At 44.5% G+C, this 20,531-nt stretch overlaps 1 protein-coding gene across 9 annotated transcripts in view; it reads right to left on the minus strand.

The window, feature by feature from the left end:
- ca10a (carbonic anhydrase Xa) overlaps nt 1-20,531 on the minus strand; it is a 194,547-nt gene that overhangs the window by 162,099 nt on the left and 11,917 nt on the right. For 6 of the 9 annotated variants that reach the window (XM_061706012.1, XM_061706005.1, XM_061706010.1 and 3 more), the window contains exon 4: nt 6,597-6,719. The exons of the other annotated variants lie outside the window; for them this stretch is intronic. In XM_061706012.1, the coding sequence (XP_061561996.1) occupies nt 6,597-6,719 (123 nt within the window). The remainder of the gene's footprint in view (nt 1-6,596; nt 6,720-20,531) is intronic. 9 annotated transcript variants of the gene reach the window in all.

Consider the following 20,531-nt stretch of genomic DNA (forward strand, 5'->3'; position numbering starts at 1 on the left):
CTTTGTACAAGAAAAAAAAAACAAGAACTAAAATTATAAAATGAAATTGAAGAAAAAAAATCAACATCTCACAGAAGAATATGCAATTGATCCAACAGATACGCTTAGGGCGGCACGGTGGCCGACTGGTTAGAGCGTCAGCCTCACAGTTCTGAGGACCCGGGTTCAATCCCCGGTCCCGCCTGTGTGGAGTTTGCATGTTCTCCCCGTGCCTGCGTGGGTTTTCTTCGGGCACTCCGGTTTCCTCCCACATCCCAAAAACATGCATTATTTGGAGACTCTAAATTGCCCGTAGGTGTGAATGTGAGTGCGAATGGTTGTTTGTTTGTATGTGCCCTGCGATTGGCTGGCAACCAGTTCAGGGTGTACCCCGCCTCCTGCCCGATGACAGCTGGGATAGGCTCCAGCATGCCCGCGACCCTAGTGAGGAGAAGCGGCTCAGAAAATGGATCGATGGATGGAGATACACTTAGAAACCAACTTCAAAAGGCAAAACATCAATTAGACGTGATCTTATCAAAAATAACTGAATTTCGACAACAACAGTTAAGATACACTAACTTTGAGTACAATAATCTGGCAAATTTCTTGCGAACCAACCAGGGCAAAAAAGTAAAATCATTTATTACAGCCATCCATCCATCTATCCATTTTCATGCCATTGATTTCATGCCATTGATTGACTATACCAGGCGTGAGATTTGGTCACAGGTGCGTAGACTCCTGTGAATGTCAACACGCTCTAGGGAGACTGCCCAATGCAATGCCCTGAGCCTCCTTGATCCCCCGCCTCTACCAAAACCGCAGCCGGATGACATCTTTACAAAAGGGGGTTCTACACTGGTCATGCTGACAATGTCCACCAGTGGTCACTCTCGTGACACTGGCCCTTCCTTCGACCTTTTGAGACCACAGGACCCCTTGGTGAGAAGCAGAATTGCGCCCTCTGAGTCGCAGGCCCTGTCCCTAATCATTGGTCTAACTGTTCAGCTGTCACGCTAACCTTCATGTCTTTTCTGCTTAGCAGGCCATCACACTCAGTGGCCGCTAAGTCATTTTGATTATTTTGTGACTTTTACACATTCATTGCTTCAACAGCACAGGACATGTGAGCTTGTCTGTTATCAGAGACCTCGGACTTTAAAGCGTCCCAACCTGCCTTCGCAAAGTGCACCTTCTGACCACCCTGCTCACCCTTTCATCTCTCAGGCAACACTTTGGACCTGACTCGTCTTTTGCACCTGCAATACCCGCTTGTGATGGACGCTTTCGTCTGTGCTGGATCCCAGCCTTTCTTTTCTCTTCTGCATTGTTTGTGATGTCGACGTTGCCTGCTTTTCATTTGATCTTTCTGTGGCTCGCTTTGGCCGCGAGCCTCCAAGGGTTTCTACATGTTACTACAGCTTCTCCCAAAACTATAGCCCTAACCCTGCATTGCAGGGCCTTTGACGAAGCTAACGTTTTTCTAAACTCAGTCTTTCCTCAAGCTCTCCCTCCCGTATGACCGTCCCTGCTTGCATTCTCACAACACACCCATAATGGCTCTTATTGATTCCGGTGCAGACGATAACTTTATTCATGAAGGATTAGCACATCAGCTCCGACTTCCTCACGTCTCCCAAGAAAGTCACAGCACTGGATGGCCGAGTCATCTACCATGTCCCCCGCCAAACAGTGCCATTCACCTAGCTGATTTCTGGAAATCACTGCGAGAACATCTCTCTTTTTGTTATCCCTTCCCCTGACATCCCGGTAGTCCTCGGAATTCCGTGGCTCAGACAAAATAACTCCGCCATAGACTGGACACGCTTAGCAATAACCGGTTGGAGACCTTACTGCCTGCTCTCTGCGATACCACCCTGCTGTAAACCACCACCATCTGCCACGTCCGTTGACCTCTCCCGAGTCCTCAAATAATATCATGATCTCTCTCCAGTGTTCAGCAAAGACCTGGCCATTTCTCGGCGCCTGCGTGACTTCCGGTTTAGCGTAATTTTAAAATACAGTTATAAATTAAGCTATTTTATCTAGCAAAAGGGGCACCACGTCACTTTTTATGTGGATAAAATTTAGGGAAAGTGACAAGAAACCTTTTTATCAGTCTCGTAATCTGAAGGTTGCGCCACTTTCTGAAATTTTTATAAGAGTTCTAGACGGCCAGAGGTTTCTTTCCTCGAACCCAAACACACAACAATGCACATAGTGAATTTCATGAAACATTTAATTAGATCTAACATGGGGAATATAAAGGGAAACAACATAAAAAAAAGAAAACACAAAACAAAGGACAGACGAACATTGGCAAAGTAAACTGACATGTGATGTGAGGTTGGTAGTGAGCATGGGATGACAATGCGTATTGCTGGAATTCCTGTTCTCGTTAGTTTAATACCCAAATAAGCACTAATCTGTACTTGAATAGACCACAATTTTGGATTTACGTGTTGACCAATTCAAGGCAAATAATGCATCTGTGGTACTCTTGCTAGGCATGAAGCATGCTTTCCACGCGGTCGGGGAGAACCCGCACCACAATTACTTCCCAACGGAGCCTCGGCAGTAAACGGCCCTACACCCAAAAGGGTAGCGTTGGGGAGTTGGCAGGTGCCTTCTGCGGTCCATGCTCGGCGTCTCTCAGCCACCTCGTGATGAGAGGTTGGGGCCTCTCCGGGCTGGGCCAGGCCTTCGGCAGGTGGAATAACGAGAGAGTGAGAGAGCGTGAGACAAAGGAGCTTTGGCCTTTTTATCCGCTTCAGAGAGCGAGGCCGGCCCCTTTTGACCAAATGGAAGGCAGACCGCGCCTCTAGAATTGCATTTCATTTTACTATGATTTGTGGTTTAAAACCTGTGGAATACAATAGTAATTATTGGATTTAAGATAACGAAACCATTGTTCCGCTTTGCATTGTCCCGCGCCCATCCTCTTTAATCCCTGTAACGAATGTTTCAATTGTATGTTTGTTGAGAACACTGTAATATTTGCAATGTGGCATTTGTGTGGTGTGGAGTGAAACATTTCATCTGGTTCAGTTGACAACAGATTCGACATCAGACATTCTAGTTTGCAGAAATACAGTCACGAGTGGCGTTCATGTAAAGTTCTTAAAATATTAGATCTCAGTCAAGTCCTGTGCAGACTGTGGTTATTGAACCAGTGTTTCAGTGGCTCCCCGGCACCTCTGGATGTTGCTTGTACCCCGTCTATTGTCCGGCTTGACTGGCCAGGTGTCGCACCGGCGCAGCAGGGAGGAGACGCCTTTGTTGGTGAGATTCTCTGGGCTGGCTGGTGGTGGAAGTTAATGAATTTAGCAGTTCTGGTGCAAATTAGGTGTCTTTTGTCTCCACTTTGATGCTCCTGGCTTGTAATTCCCTTAGCGTCTGTATGAGAAGTTGAATCTAGCCACTCCGTGGTCATCTACCTCGGCGGGGAGAGAGGCGGTAGCCTGAGACTGGGGTGCTGGGTGTCATCTTTTAATGGTGTTTCCTCTACATTGGTCATGCCATTCAGATTAACCAACGGCCCCGCAGTCTTCCAAACCTTCATCAATGACATCTTCCGTAATATGTTAAAGCAGTTTGTTTTTGTGTACTTGGACGACATCCTCACTTTCTCTCGCTCCCCCGAAGAACACCGCAGTCATGTACGCCTAGTCCTCCAGCACCTCCTTGAAAACTGCCTGTATGTCAAACCCGAAAAATGCAAATTCCACCTCTCCTCTGTACATTTTTTAGGCTACATCATTGCCAAAGGACAGATGCAACCAGACTCCGCCGAGATCCAAGCAATCATTAACTGGCCCATTTCCACCACCCGGAAATAACTCCAACGTTTCCTCGGATTTGCCAACTTCTATCGCAGCTTCATCCGCAACTAGAGCAAGGTCGCACTTCCCCTCACCAGCCTCATATCCACCAGTTTCCCCTTTCAGTGGATCCCGGCAGCATCCCAAGCTTTCAACCAACTCAAAACCCTGTTCACCAGTGCTCCCATGCTACGTCAAGCCAACCTCTCCCTCCAATTTGTGGTGGAAGTTGATGCCTCGAACACTGGGCCAGGGGCCGTCCTCTTTCAGCGGGACCCCACGTCCCAGAAACTTCATCCCTGTGCTTTTTTTCCCGCCGCATGTCCCCAGCCGAGAGGAATTACGACGTTGGCAACCGAGAGCTGTTAGCCATCGCATGGGCATTGGAAGAGTGGGGACACTGGCTGGAGGGGACTGAAGTACCGTTTATCATCTGGACTGATCACACGAACCTTTCCTACCTCCATTCCGCGAAGCGCCTTAACCCCCGACAAGCTCGCTGGGGCCTGTTCCTCAGCCGATTCAATTTCAGCCTCTTCTTCCGACCTGGATCCCACAACAGCAAACCTGACGGCCTGTCCCACATATATTCACCCCCCTCCAGCCCTGCAGAACCCGAGACAATCCTCCCTTCCTCCTGCTTCGTCGGTGCAACCTCTTGGAAAACAGAACAACTAGTCAAACGCGCACAAAGGACTCACCCTGACCCAAAAAACGGCCCTCCGAACAGTCTATTTGTACCCGATTCCGCACGCTCTGAAGTCCTTCAGTGGCTCATAACTCCAAGCTCACGTGTCATCCCGGCATCACCCGCACCATACAATTCATTCAGCAACATTTCTGGTGGCCCAGCCTGGTCAAAGACACCCGGGAATTTGTCCAAGCCTGCTCTGTCTGCGCCCGAGGAAAGGCTTCACATCTGCCTCCAGCTGGCCTGCTGCGCACCTTAGCCATCCCGGGCCGCCCATGGTCCCACATCACTTTGGATTTCATCACCAGCCACCTCCTTCTGAAGGTAGCACTGTCATTCTTACTGTTGTCGATTGATTTTCCAAATATGTCCATTACATACCCCTTTCCAAACAACCGTCTGCTTTTGAAACTGCTAACAAGGGTTCATCAAACTCCATTGTATCCCCATCGACATTGTCTCGGACCAAGGTACCCGGTTCTCCTCCCTGGTTTGGAAAGAATTCTGCAAAGCGGTGGGCACAGAAGCCAGCTTGTCTTCAGGGTACCATCCACAGACCAACGGCCAGACGGAGCGGGCAAATCAATCCCGAGAGTCAGCCCTTCACGGCGTTGCCGCACGCAACCCCACCTCCTGGAGGTCATTCCTTCCTTGGATTGAGTACGCCCACAACTCCCTCACCAGCTCCGCCACTGGTATGTCTCCGTTCATGGCCTGCTATAGTTTTCAAGCCCCATTATTTAAGGAACAGGAGCATGCGATGGCGGGAGACGGATCATCTGAAGAGGGTCCAGTCCGTGCGGAAGGACGTCAGGGCGGCCTCAGTCCAATCGGCGGAGAGGAATAAACGGCTCTCGGACCTTTGTCGTTCCCTTGCACCTGAGTACAAGGTGGGTCAGTCCGTTTGGCTTTCCTCCCGTGACCTCACACTCCAAACAGAATCCCGAAAACTCACTCAACGGTCTAGGCATGAAACCATACTGTTGCTCGCAAATACTCACTTCTGTCCTGAGTCTAGCCTCCACTTCTCGTTCCCATAACTTCATTGTGTGGCTCATCAACTTTATTCCACCATAGTTCCTATAGCTCTGCACATCGCCCTTGTTCTTAAAAATGGGCACCAGCACACTTTTTCTCCATTCCTCATGCATTTTTCTCATCCCCTAGAATTCTGTTGAACAAGCTGGTAAAAAACTCCAAAGCCACCTCTACTAGATGCTTCCATACCTCCAAAGGAAAGTCATCAGGACCAACTGCCTTTACATTTTTCATTCTTTGTGCCTTTCTAACTTCCCCCTTACTAATCATTGCTACTTCCTGGTCCACCACACTTGGCTCTTCTTCTCTCTCTCTGATTTTCCTCATTCATCAACTCCTTAAAGTATTCTTCCCATCTATCCAGCACACTACTAGCACCAGTCAACACATTTACATCTTTATCCTTAATCACCCTAGTCTGCTGCACATCCTTCCCATCTCTATCCCTCTGTCTGGCCAACCTGTATAGATATTTTTCTCTTTCTTTAGTAGTATTCCTTTCTCCTCTCCTCAGTCCTTTCAGTGTCCCACTTCTTCTCAGCTATCCTCTTTCCTTATATGATTTCCTGTACTTTGAGGTTCCACCACCCAGTCTCCTTCTCTCCTTTCCTACCAGAAGATACACCAAGTACTCTCCTGATTGTTTCTCTGATCACTTTGGCTGCAGTGGTCCAGTCTTCTGGAAGCTACTCCTGTCCACTGAGACCTTGTCTCACCTCTTCCCGAAAAACAGCACAACGCTCTTCCTTTCTCAGCTTCTACCACATGGTTCGCTGCTCTGCCTTTGTCTTTTTAATCTTCCTCCCCACCATCAGAATAATTTTACACAGCACCATCCTATGCTGTTTTGCCACACTCTCCACTACCACTACTTTACAGTCAGTAACCTCCTTTAGATTACATCGTCTGCACAAGATGTAATCCACCTGCGAGCTTCTACCGCCGCTCCACCCTACGTTCCTGCCCCTTCTGGAAGAAAGTGTTCACTACAGCCATTTCCGTCCTTTTTGCAAAGTCTACCACCGTCTGACCCTCCAAGTTCCTTTCCTGGATGGCAAACGTACCCATCACTTCTTCATCGACATGCTCATTAAAATCTGCACCAATCACGACTCTCTCTCTGTCTGGGATTTTCAGAACTACTTCGTCCAGCTCCTGCCAGAATTTCTCTTTCACCTCTAGGTCACCTGTGGGGCATAGCAAGAATTTCTAATTACAGGCAGAAACTTCCTTCAATACAATAAATTAAAAGCAGCAATAAAAAAAATTAAAAAATAAATAATGAATATCAACACTACAGAGCACCCTTGAATCGCTGGAATTTGTTCAGTAAATATGGAAACTTATCCTGCAAAGGAAAAAAAAACTCTAAAAAGTTTAGAAATTATTCTCATGCACTAAATCAATGCACTTGCCAATCACTAAATGGGAAGAAGACCTTTCTTTGTCTTGCCGACAGTAAGTACTGGATACAGATATGTAACAATACGTTTAGGATGACAAAAAAGACATTTGACATTTCATCTTATACAATATAGAGTGCTCCATAGAACACACTTTACTCAATACACCATGCATGAAATGGGCTTTTCTCCATCTAATATATGCATGCAATGCACCAAAAAAAAAAAAAAAAAAACACCAATTTTCATGCTATATGAGAATGCACACCAATTCAATGCTTTTGTACTTTGGTTACACAGAAACTCATATTTTGAACTGCAGGATTCCAATTTCCTCAAGCTTGTGCATACCTGGCGACTTAAGCATAATCGACCTCCCAAATAAATATTCACAATCAATTATCGTCGCGTTAGCTACCGCTAAGAAAACTATTTTATTAAAATGGAAAAATAAATCTATTAGCAATAATCACTGGTGAAATCTCATCACACTATATTGCATTAGAAAACATATCAGCAGAACGAAAAAAATCAATTACAGTGGCTGAAATAAGTTTTTTAACACGTCACCATTTTCCTCATTAAATATATTTCCGAAGGTGCTATTGACATGAAAGTTTCACCAGATGTTGAGAACAACACAATCCATACATACAAATAAAGTAGAACAAATAAAATACGAAATTAAGTTGCGTGTAATAATGTGAAATGACATGGGAAAAAGTATTGAACACGCAAACTGTTATTTATTTAATACTTTGTACAAAAGCCTTTGTTTGCAATGACAGCTTCAAGATGCCTCCTCTATGGAGAAGTAGTCGCATGCATTGCTCTGGTGTGATTTTGACCCATTCCTCCACACAAGCAAGTCTTCAAATCTTGAAGGTTCCATGCGCTTCTTTTATGGACTTTGAGTTTCTGGTCTTTCCATCGATTTTCAATATGATTCCAGTCAGGTGATTGGCCGGGCCATTCTCGCAGCTTTATTTTTCTTATTTGAAACCAATTGAGAGTTTTCTTAGCAGTATGTTTTGAATCATTATCCTGCTGAAATATCCACCCTTGTTTAATTTTCATCATCCTCGTAGATGGCAGCAGATTTTTGTCAAGAATAACTCGGTACGTTTGCCCATTCATCCTTCCTTCAATAAAGTTTACCAGTACCATTTGCTGAAAAAGTAGCCCCACACCATGATGTTCCCACCTCTGAACTTCAATGTTGGTATGGTGTTTTTAGGGTAATGTGCCATTTCTCCTCCAAACGTAGTGTAGATTGTGACATCCAAAGTTCAATTTTGCTCTTATCAAACCAGATTATATTCTCCCAGTATTTAACTGTATTGTCCAATGTTGTTCAGCAAACTTTAAACAAGCTTTAACATGCTTGTTTTCAGCAATTGGGGTCTCGCGTGGTGAGCGTGCATACAGGCCATGGCGGCGGAGTGCATTACTCAGTGTTTTCCTTGTCACAACAGTACCTGCTAATTCCAGGTCTTTTTCAAGCTCTCCACGGGTTGTCCTTGGCCCTTGGACAACTCTTCTGATTATTTTTTACACTGTCAGAAATCTTGCGAGGAGCACCTGATCGAGGCAAATTCATGGTGGTATGATTGGTTTTCCACTTTTGTATTATGATCACTTTTGTAACCATGCTCACTGGAACATTCAGAAGCTTAGATTTACGCCTGTAACCAATGCCATCGTTATGTTTTGCAACAATTAGTTTGTGATGGTCTTGAGAGAGCTCTTTTGCGCTTCCACATAATGAGATGTGTCTTGACTCACACCTTGGCAATGAGATGTTTTTGTAGGCCATCAATTAGGACTGAACCAGCTAATATTCATTTGCACTGACAAGGGGCTGGATTGCCAATCTCACTGGCCACTCCAGATTTTAATGCACCACACCACTCAGGGGGCACTGATACACAGGGTAGGGCCAATGACTGCCAGTCGGGGACCTGGCAGTCATATTAACAGGGGAGGAAGTGGGGTTTCCCTAGCCTGAGGCCTCAGGAGCGATGCTGGTGGTGGCGGGGTGCGTGGGGCGGCGTGGGGTGTTGGATTTGGCTGGGGAGTTGGCATTGGATCCCTGGGACCACCCTGGATCCCTCAGTATGTGACGTGTTCTGTCCACCGGGCCACTCTCGGGTGGACTCCTGGGCCCAACCCCGCCTCTTGATTGGGTGGGTCGGGTCCTCAGACCCCGCTTTGCGGGGACAGCAATTACAGGACACTTCTGACGGTCATTGTGCATGCAAAACTGTGTCAATTCATTTGCATGTGTCTGCAGACACACACACCCCTGGGACTTCTTCGCTGGGTGTGGGGCCACTCACTCATTGCAACAAATAACAAATGAGTATGCGAATTCCTTGGGTATCCCCTCACTCACACACTGGTCCTATAGACGTTTTTAATTTACATAGCCACTCCAACCACACTTCAGTTGTACAGCCGGGTTCACGACCCTTGTCCTGCATGCTTCCCCTCCTGTCCTCTTCCTGTCCTTTCTTGTCCTGTCCTTCCCTCACACGGTGTAGCACCACTGCCCCATACAACACTCATATCTAATGTGTCATTGTTCCAGGTATATAATGATTTCCTTTCCTCATCTTGTTTACAGCTTGTGCTTTATCTTTTGTTGTCTTCTTTTGTCACTACCCTCTAGAAACCTTGTTCTGTTCGACTGATTGAAAATGTCCGGGTAAAGTCCAATATAAATAGAATAGAATAGAATACAATATGAAAATAATATATAATAAAATTGCCCTGCGATTGGCTGGCGACCAGTTCCGGGTGTACCCCGCCTCCCGCCTGAAGATACTGTATAAACGGTACAGAAAATGGATGGATGGACAGATGGATGGATGGATGGATATAATATTACAAGATGAAAAGGATAAAACACTTATCAACAGATGTGGGTGTGTGCAAGGATGTGGATGCAGCAGAAATACAAATGCAATTTATGTGGTCATTTGAACTTGAAAAATAAAAAAATAAGTGTTCATCATGCAGGGACGATTAAGAGTGGGGGCTAATGTCAGGGCGACAGAGATGTCGGGGCTACAGAGTACTCTTGGAGGTTAACAGTCTAACAGCTTCCGTAAATAATTTCTCAGCGTGGTGGTCCACCAATGATTGCTCCGTAGCCTCCTGCCCAAGGGGAGCAGATTCTAAGCAGCCTTTACTGTCCTTTGTAGTGCCCTCCTCTCTACAGCCGAGCAGCTGCTGTGCCACACCGTGATGCTGGTGCTAAGGATCCGCTCCACCACACATCTATAGGAGCTCCTTAGGGCACAGCGTCCCAGTCTGGAACGTTGCAGCCTCCAGAGGAAGTATAATCATTGGTGTGCCTTTTGAGCAGACAGGAAGCGTTATTGCTCCAGGTGAGGTCCTTGGAATGGTGGACTTCCTGACTTGACTACAAATTGGTGCACTCGTACGTCAAGGTACCAATGTTTTTACAACATATTTTTTGCCATGCTTAATTTAGCTTGTTTTAGGGGTGGCTCAGTCTCACAGTCTGTCAGCCTCACATACTGCTGGACCAATGGCAAGTCTGACTTTTGTTGGAATGACAACCCATCGGCTGGTTTTCGACAGTGCTTTCCTGCCGGCATTTGGGACATAATTTTTCAGTGAAGACAGCATACGTCTTGGCCCTGAGAAAGAAAAGCAGCACCAAACCATGTTGTTGTAATCCTGAAGTGCTGTGCCTTTTTATCTTCCACACATAGCCTTGTGTGTTCCTTCCGAACAACTCTGAAACTTTGATTTCATCTGTCCACCCAATAGTTTGCCAGTAGCACTGTGGAACATTGCCCTATAGTGAACTTAATCGTTACAGGACGGCCACTGCTTCAGTGTGTGTTAACAGTGCTGAACTTTCTCAATTCATAATCTGTTTTACCATGGACTGATGGTATAGTTACTTTTGTGATACTTTCTAGCTTCACACAAGGTACCCATGCTTAATTGTAATATTGTGAGAGCTTTTCTGTTTGATGCATTGTTCACATCGGGCATTACTTTTCGAGAATAGAAAACTCAAAACTGGTGCGTGCTGTATATAGGACAGGCCATCTTTAAACAACATCTCTGATCTGGCCGCATTGATTGGACTACTGAGGCTCTTGGAGAAGTCATTGTCCTCGGGGCTCATATACATTTCCATACTGCACTGTTAATGACATGGTGTGTCCAATTAAAACCTGAAAACATTTTTTTTTTTTTTTATGAGATATTATTTTTAAGCAGACCTTTTTCGTCTATCGTTGTAATTTAGATCAGGTCAGATCATACGATATGACCAATTTATCCAGAAATCTAGGACATTCCAAAGGATTCTAATAGTTTTTTATTACAACTGTAAATTTAAATTCATTCATCCATCCATTTTCTACCGCTTAGCCAAGGTTGGGTCGTGGGGTAGTAGCTTTAGCAGGGACGGCCTGACTTCCCTCTCCCCAGCCACTTCATCCAGCTCTTCCAGGGGGATGCCGAGGCGTTCACAGGCCAGCCGAGAGACGTAGTCTCTCTAGCTTGTCCTGGGTCGTCCCCGGGGTCTCCTCCTGGTGGGACGTGCCTCGAACACCTCACCAGGGAGGCATCCGGGAGGCAACGGAATCAGATGCCCCAGCCACCTCATCTGGCTCCTCTCAAAGTGGAGGAGCAGCGGCTCTACTCTGAGCTCCTCCCGGATGGCCGAGCTTCTCACCCTATCTCTAAGGGAGAGACCGGACACCCTGCAGAGGAAACTCCTTTCGGCTGCTTGTATCTGGGATCTTGTTATTTCGGTCACAGCTCACAGTTCCTGTGAGCGTTCCTCCCAATGACGCCCTTCCAGGTCTCACTGTCATTGCCCACGTGAGCATTGAAGTCCCCCAGCAGAACGATGGAGTCCCCAGCGGGAGCGCTCTCCAGCACCCCCTCCAAAAAGGGTGGGTACTCTGAACTGCTATTTGGTGCATAGGCACAAACAACAGTCAGGGCCCGTCCCCCCACCCGAAGGCGGAGGGAGGCTACCCTCTCGTTCACCGGGGTGAACCCCAATGTACAGGCGCCAAGCCGGGGCGGCAATAAGTATACCCACACCGCATCTCACCGTGGGCAACTCCAGAGTGGAAGAGAGTCCAACCCCTCTCAAGAGGACTGGTACCAGAGCACAACCTGTGTGTGGAGGCGAGCCCGACTATGTCTAGTCGGAACTTCTGGACCTCGCACACCAGCTCGGGCTCCTTCCCTGCCAGCGAGGTGACATTCCACGTCCCTCAAGCCATCTTCTGTAGCCGGGGATCGGCTCGCCAAGGTCCCTGCCTTCGGCCAACGCGCAGCTCACACTGCACCCCTCCCACAGGTGGTGAGCCCATGGGAAGGGGGACCCACATTACCCTTTCGGGCTGTCCCCGCCCGGCCCCATGGGTGCAGGCCCGGCCACCAGGTGCTCGCCTTCGAGCCCCACCTCCATGCCTGGCTCCAGAAGGGGGCCCCGGTGACCCGCGTCTGGGCAAGGAAAAACATCTTCCTGAATTTTTCATCTTCATAGAGGTTTTTTGGAGCTGTGCTTTGTCTGGCCCCTCACCTAGGACCTGTTTGCCATGGGTGACCCTGCCAGGGGCATAATGCCCCAGACAACTTCGCTAGACATGCTGAATAGCTGGGCAGATTCAAGTGACGCAGATGTCATGTCATGTCCCAAATTTGGCTGACTAAATCTCTCACAATTTAATGGTAATAAAATATTCACGTGTGACCATCCAAGATGGGGAAAAGGTATTGCCAACTACATTAATAATACATTTTCAACCAAGTTTCTAGCCATGGACCTTGAAATATACAGTTAGTGGAGTTGGTTGTTACAGACCATCCTCAGCTGATGCCAGTGTTCTTCCATCAATAATGCAGTTCCTATCAGACCTAATTCTGAATTGGAACTGGTTAGAACCAGTACATGATGATTTCAGAGCTTATTGTGATTTTTCTAAACTCTTTCAGCTCATTGACAGTTCTATGCGACCAAACCCTAAAACCCCAAATAAGTCATTTTGTTAGGACATAATCCTCACAACTAATGCTCATAAATACATAACTTCCTCTATATTTGTACAATTAAATGAACCAGCCTTCCTTTTTCCATCCATTCATCCATTTTCTATACAGCTTCCTCACTAGGGTCGCAAGCTGGAGCCTTTTCCAGTGGAATTTGGGCGAGAGGCAGGATACACCCTTCACTGGTTGCCAGCCAAACACAGACCTTTCCTTTGTGTCTTTTTTCATTGATGCAGGAGAATAAACGTCATTCAAGATGTTAACTATGCCTTTTTTATAATTTTGATTGTATTTTTTTAATATATAATTATTTCAGTAACATTGTCAAGAGGTATGTGTCTGTCATGAGATTCAGAGTCAAAGGAACAATGCATTAAATGCATTTACTAATTTTTACATGTTATCACGGTGTTGTGCCATCATATCTATTGTTATACTGTATTTCTATGCTGTTGCTTACAGGACACTAGGACACACACACTAGCTTTTGTTTGTTAAAACTGACCACAATATTATATGAATACACACACGCACAAACGCACACACATGCACCACACACATCCTGATAATATTCAGGCTGAGAGCAGGCGAGAACTGGTTTGACAAGGAGCCACTGAAGGAATGGACTGTTACCTAAAAAGGGGAGCCACTCGGCTTCCGGATCCTATGAGAGAAGAGAGCTCAGCGTGCACTGAATGCTTCAACTCAATAATTAATTTATAGTCTTAATTTTTTTGTTTTAAATACTCAAGACACACGTTTAGTGTATGCATTCTTATTTGGAAACAATATCACCACCAAACATTAAAAGAACCGGGAAGAAAGAATTCGATCAAGGACTTTTTCCTTACGAGCCCAGGCTAGGCAACTTCCAGGCCTCGTTTGGAATTCCTTACAGATTTGGTGCCATGACCTCTTCTCCAGCACCCCTGAATAGACTTTACCAGGGAGGCTGATGAGTGTGATCCCCCTGTAGTTGGAACACACCCTCCGGGCCCCTTCTTTAAAAGGGGAACCACCACCCCCAGTCTGCCAATCCAGAGGCACTGTCCCAGAAGTCCATGCGATGTTGCAGAGACATGTTAACCAGGACAGCCCGACAACATCCAGAGCCTTAGGAACCACCAAGGAGCTTTTTAACCACCTCAGTGATCTCAAACCCTGAGATAGGAGAACACACCTCAGAGACCCCAGACGCATAGGAAGGCGTGTCGGTGGAATTGAGGAGGTCTTTGAAGTATTCTCCCCACCTATTCACAACATTCCGAGTCGAGGTGAGCAGTGCTAATACCCACTATACACAGTGTTGATGGTGCACCGCTTCCCCCTCCTGAGACGCCGGATGGTGGATTTCCTCGAAGCCGTCCGGAAGTTGTTCTCGATGGCCTCACCGAACTCCACCCTTGCCCAAGTTTTTGTCTCAGCGAACACCAAAGCTGCATTCCGCTTAGCCAGCCGGTACCCATCAGCGGCCTCAGGAGTCCCACAGGCCAAAAATGCCCGATAGGAATCCTTCCTCAGCTTAACGGCATCCCTCACTGCTGGGAGGGGGGGTTCCTCCCAATCAGGCCCTTCCAGGTCTCACTGTCATTGCCCACGTGAGCATTGAAGTCCTCAGCAGAACGATGGAGTCTTCAGGTAGTTCCTTTGACCTCATGATTCTCATTTGCAGTAATATACTTCAATTTGAAGCCAAGCAGCGGCATCGGGTCTTGTCTTCCCCGATGCACCACTCCCCGCAGCTGGGAAAGCCCCTGAGCGTGTCTGCTTAGCTAACAACAGCTGGATGGCGAATTGAAACAGTTCACAAAGCAGGGGCTGGAAACTAAAACACTAGAATGCCAGAATGAGTGCACGCCAACATTTATCAGGCAGGGCTTTTGACGCGGGCCATCGCCACATCCTATTTCAAATAGCCATTGGCGAGGTGGCGAATGGGCAGTGCCAACACTGCAATTGCCAGCCCGACCCTGTCTTTTAGGCATCGTCGTCGGCTAACCTTAGAAGTTTTGAAAAGTAACGAGCTCATTTTAAAAATTTATGTAGAAAGTACAGACATTTGTCTTAAAACTAACGAGTAAAAGTAAAAAGTCCCAAAGAAAAATAAGAACCCAAGTACAGATACCTGAAAAATCTACTTAAGTACAGTCCCCTCTCCTTGAAAATGCAACACACAATCTGTACCTGTTTACACAAAACTTTAGCAGTATTTTTTTTTTCTTTTTTGGATTTTCTTCCCCCGTGGTACAGCATGTGACCAAGCTATGACCTTAAAACCAAGTGATTTTTTTTGGTGTAGCGTTACACCCAGAGCGGGTGGGGTTAGCAAATGCTAAGTACGTTGTGGCCTCAAGGGGGCGCCCAATTTTGTTTGGGGGAGAGGGGGAAAAAGTTTTTTTTTTGTGTAAATTCACCATAAATATAATTATATGAAAATGAAATCAGAATGAAAATTAACATTCAGTAAACAATAAAATAAAATAAGAGGAGCAAGATGAATTATGTACAGTAGCCTATTTCTGAAATCACCTCACTTTTCTCTCCCGTTTTCCCCACAATGTGCAGAGCAATGTAGTCAAACCCCCTCAGAATTAACATTGTTAAGCACAACATAACATTTCTTGCTCTCACAACACCCCAACAGCAACACACATAACTGTCGAGAAGGCTAATCCTTTATCCTAGAAGGAAAGCTGTTAATATTCATAATTTACATTCCTTAAACATTTGTTAATTGTATATATATTGTTCTTTAAGAAGTTTTGTTAGCATGATTCGCGCATGCGCAGTACCACGTGTGGGTCGTGAGGGAGAGTAAGTAGGAAGTCAGAGTGCACGGTGCTGTATGTTTATTCAGCGGTGTGCGTCATTGATACGAAAGTAATGGTCATATAATTCACGTGCATTCCTCTAATTTGCCATAGTCCATTTTGTCAATGCCGTTGTTAGACGGTTTTATGTGACTTTTTGTAGTAAAACTACTGATTGACCACTATAAGCTAATGTCAGTCCATGCAATACTGCACCAGATGTAGTACAAACCCGGAGTGCCAAACTAAGAGCGTCAACCGTGTTGGCTGTGGTAATGTGGCTGGCTTAACAGTCTTTAATTGGGTTGTATTGTAAAGTCTGTCTTGTTCATTCCATTTCATGCTCACTTGCTTATTGCTCATTTTTTGTCTTTCCTTTGTAGGAAAACCTACATGGGGATGCGACATAGTGCGGAGGTAGTGGTGGCAAAGGCCAAACAAGAGGCATATGATGTCATGTATGCCAGGTTAGACACTAAAGATGGCAGAGATAGAACTATACAAGTTGATCTAACAGAGGGAGAGAGATGGGAAGTATGTGCAGCAGGTTAGGGTGATTAAGGATAGAGATGGAAATGTGTTGACTGGTCGCAGTGGTGTGCTGATAGATGTAAAGAATACTGAGGTGTTGATGAATGAGGAAAATGAGAATGAAGAAAGAGTAGAGGAGACAAGTGTGGTGGACCAGGAAGTAGCAATGATTAGTAAGGGGGAAGTTAGAAAGGCACTAAAGAGGATGAAAAATGGAAAGGCAGTTGGTCCTGATGACATACCTGTCGAGGTATGAAAGTATAGTTTTTGACCAGGTTGTTCAACAGAATTCTACGGGGTGAGAAGATGCCTGAGGAATGGAGGAAAAGTGTGCTGGTGCCCATTTTTAAGAACAAGGGCAATGTACAGACCTGTGGGAACTATAGAGAATAATGTTGATGAGCCACACAATGAAGTTATGGGAAAGAGTAGTGGAGGCTAGACTCAGAACAGAAGTGACTATTTGCGAGCAACAGTATGTTTTCATGCCTAGGAAGAGTACCACAGATGCATTATTTGCCTTGAGGGTATTGATGGAGAAGTACAGAGAAGGTGAGAAAGAGCTACATTGTGTCTTTGTGGATCTAGACTCAAGAAAGCCTATGAGAGAGTACCTGGAGAGGAACTGTGGTACGGCATGCGGAAGTCTGGGGTGGCAGAGAATTATGTTAGAATCGTACAGGACATGTATGAGGGCAGCAGAATGGTGGTGAGGTGTGCAGTAGGTGTGACCGGAGTTTAAGGAGGAGGTAGGACTGCATCAGCCCTGAGTCCCTTCCTGTTTTCAGTGTTGATGGACAGGTTGACAAGCTGCACATATTTGCAATAATTTTTAACAACTAACTTTTGACATGGAAATCATAGATAAAATGGATTCAAATTAAAAATAAACATAACTTGACAAACAACTTTTAACATGGAAAACAGACAATATAGATTCAGTTTTAAAGAAATGCCCAATTAATATAATTTCAAATGATAATAGCAAATGCTCCCCCATCGGGCTGATTGGTATACTGCTCTCTCTCTGTTGGGATAGGCGCAAATTCATTGATGTGACCCCTGAGAACTCTGCAAACATGTCAAAATGACTAAAGCTGTCCAGAACACGGAAGAAGAAAAAAAGGGGGAAAATCAGAGAAAGAGAGGTCAAGTTGTTACTACTTTTGGTTTGTCCCATGAGCTGTCGCAACAGCAAGATACAGTAATGAAATGAAGAAAGTGTTCTATTTTATATTTGAAATTGTGTAACACATTATCTTATAAATTAGAGGCTATGCTAAAAAGTATTGGTGTTTGACTTTTTGGTAAGCCTATGTAAATCGTTGATGGAGGGAGACACCATATACAGTACAGTAAAATCTCGACTACGATGCCACATTGGCTCGGCCTTGATTACACCCCTAGCTTTTATACAGTAAATTTACAGTATGTGGGTTGACTGATGTGGCCCACCCTGATTTAAGGTGCGTCATGTCTGTTGCATACAACAAAAAAGAGCATTTAGGAAAATAAGACATTTTCAGTTGTTTATTTTGTCGTTACAAGTGTGTTGGAAAAGCAAGCGGATGTGGCACTTGTGGTGGTGATGTATGCAAGTGATGGATGAAGAATACAGTAGGTGTGGTCCTTCATCCCTGGGTCTGACCAGTGTTTGGGCATTACAGGATGACGTCACTGCTGCGCAGTTCCTCACCCTGCTCCATCATCTTGCTCATTTGAGGATAGTAATACAGTATTATTATGAAGACATAATGTCCTAGGGGTTTTCTGCCACAGGTTGTCCATTTAATTATTGATGGCAACATGTCCACAAAAACAGAAATAACCTCCTCCTCCTCCTGAAGTAGTAGTATTACTAATACCTACTTACTCTCTGGTTTCATCAGACATTTTTACTCTTTCTGTTGCAGGATACATCTGTTCAGGATTATCAGATTAGCATCTGGGCCCAGTATTTAAAAAAAAAAGTAATCTGGATGAGAATGATCCAGATTTGGAAATCCCTGTCTAAGACTCTATTTGTGTGGCTATTATTTTTAATCGCACTTGCATTGATGCAGTTTTGAAAACATTAAAAAAATAAAAATTTGAATTTAATGTACCATGAACACTGATCTAGTTTAAGGTTATATAATAATATACAATGTGTAATATATGCGCATGACAGGCATTTGCTCAGACAATAAATGTGCTTTTTCAAGGAAGCTTTTTTTAACATTTATTTTTATTCACTAATTTATTTGATATGAACATTACAAAAACATTGGACAAATGACATGCATTGCTTTAAGTCTTTTAGCAGGAATGCTAATCCTCAACACGTCCAGAGGAGGCTTTTAGAAGGTAAAGTACATAGAATACAAGAAGGTAGATAAAATATAGGCAGGTAATTTCAAAGCATCTACATTTTCATGCAAGCAGCTCTGTCCAGACTTGAGCCACTTTTTAGGTCCCTGCCAAATATGTTGTGATCATTCTCCAGCCTCATCTCCCTGGGACGCAAATTCCAGAATCTTTAGAGGAGAAAACGGATGGTCCAAAAGGAAGTCTTGAACATGGAACAATACAGCCCCCCCTCCCACCACCCGCCCGACAGAACCTTGAGTGTCGAGATTTCATAATCCCTTTTTTATTTTTATTTTTAAATATCCCATATAAAAGTGATCTTCTGTGTCCAGTTGTTCAATAGGTGTAGTCTGAATCAAAATTATCCAGATTTTGAAATCTCTTTTTTGGCTATCCAGGATCACGTAATCTGTTTTACTTTTATCCCAGTTGCTCAAAGTTAGATTGGATCAATCTGATCCAGATCCAAACTTTTCAAATGACCAAATCCAGATAATGGATGCTCTTAATTCGAATACATATCACATTGTAGGCTACTAGGTGTGTTAAATAAAACAAAAAAACTAGTAGAATAGCCAGCATGGTCTCACTGAATATGTATTTCTTTGAAGAAACCAAAAGCACAGAAAATACAAACACAGTACCCCATTTTCAATATCTTTTACGAGTCCGAGTGCTTTAAAATTCAAACCGGTTCAGGAAATGGATGGATGGATGGATGGATGGATGGTTTGAAAATCATTTGAAAAAAATATCAATGAATAAATGGATATCTACTGCATGATAAATGTTATTTATTTGACCAGTTATAATTTAATTTAAATTGCATTTTATACAAAATTAACAAATAAATCACAATACCAAAAAATCTCCCAAAAACTGTCCAAAAAACAACAACAAAGAATGAATAGCACCAAATCTATTTAAAATTATGATACACACACCCATTATATGTCACACTTAACATTTGTGTCATGGAATGTCAATGGCATTCGATCGCAGGCAAAGAGAATTAAGATTATGGATTATATTAATAAATTTAAAAAAGACCTCCTCCTAGTACAAGAAACGCACCAGTTTTGGAAATTCAACGACTCCCCAACCATATCCCTATCTCTGCTGTGGGAAACCGGGAAAGCTGTATTGAGAGGTCGAATCATATCATACTCTTCGTATAAGAAAAAAACAAGAACAAAAATTGGAAAATGGAATTGAGGAAAAACCTAAACACCTCACAGAAGAATATGCAATTAATCTGACAGATACACTTAGAAACCAAAACATCAATTAGACGTTATCTTGTCAAAAAGAACAGATTTTCTACAGCAACAGTTAAGATACACTAACTTTGAGTACAATAATAAATTAGGAAAATTCCTTGCGAACCAACTTCAGCGCAATAAAAAAAAAAGTCATTAATTACAGGCATTCAAGATTCAAACGGCAACTGTACACAGTCACTGCTAGAAATAAATGAATTTTTTTACAATTATTATAGCAGTTTATACGCATCTTCGAACAACCCAGACCAAAAAGAAATTGAAACTTTTATTAAGGACCTAAACATTCCTCAATTAAATACACAAATTAAATACAGCTTTGACCATCCCAGAATTACATCCATCCATCCATCCATTTTCTGAGCCGCTTCTCCTCACTAGGGTCGCGGGCGTGCTGGAGCCTATCCCAGCCGTCATCGGGCAGGAGGCGGCACATAGAAACAAACAACCATTCGCACTCACAATCATGCCTACGCGCAATTTAGAGTCTCCAATAAATGCATGTTTTTGGGATGTGGGAGGAAACCGGAGTGCCCGGAGAAAACTCACGCAGGCACGGGGAGAACATGCAA

This window comes from Phycodurus eques, chromosome 19, assembly GCF_024500275.1.
Source record: "Phycodurus eques isolate BA_2022a chromosome 19, UOR_Pequ_1.1, whole genome shotgun sequence".
Classification (NCBI taxonomy): domain Eukaryota; kingdom Metazoa; phylum Chordata; class Actinopteri; order Syngnathiformes; family Syngnathidae; genus Phycodurus; species Phycodurus eques.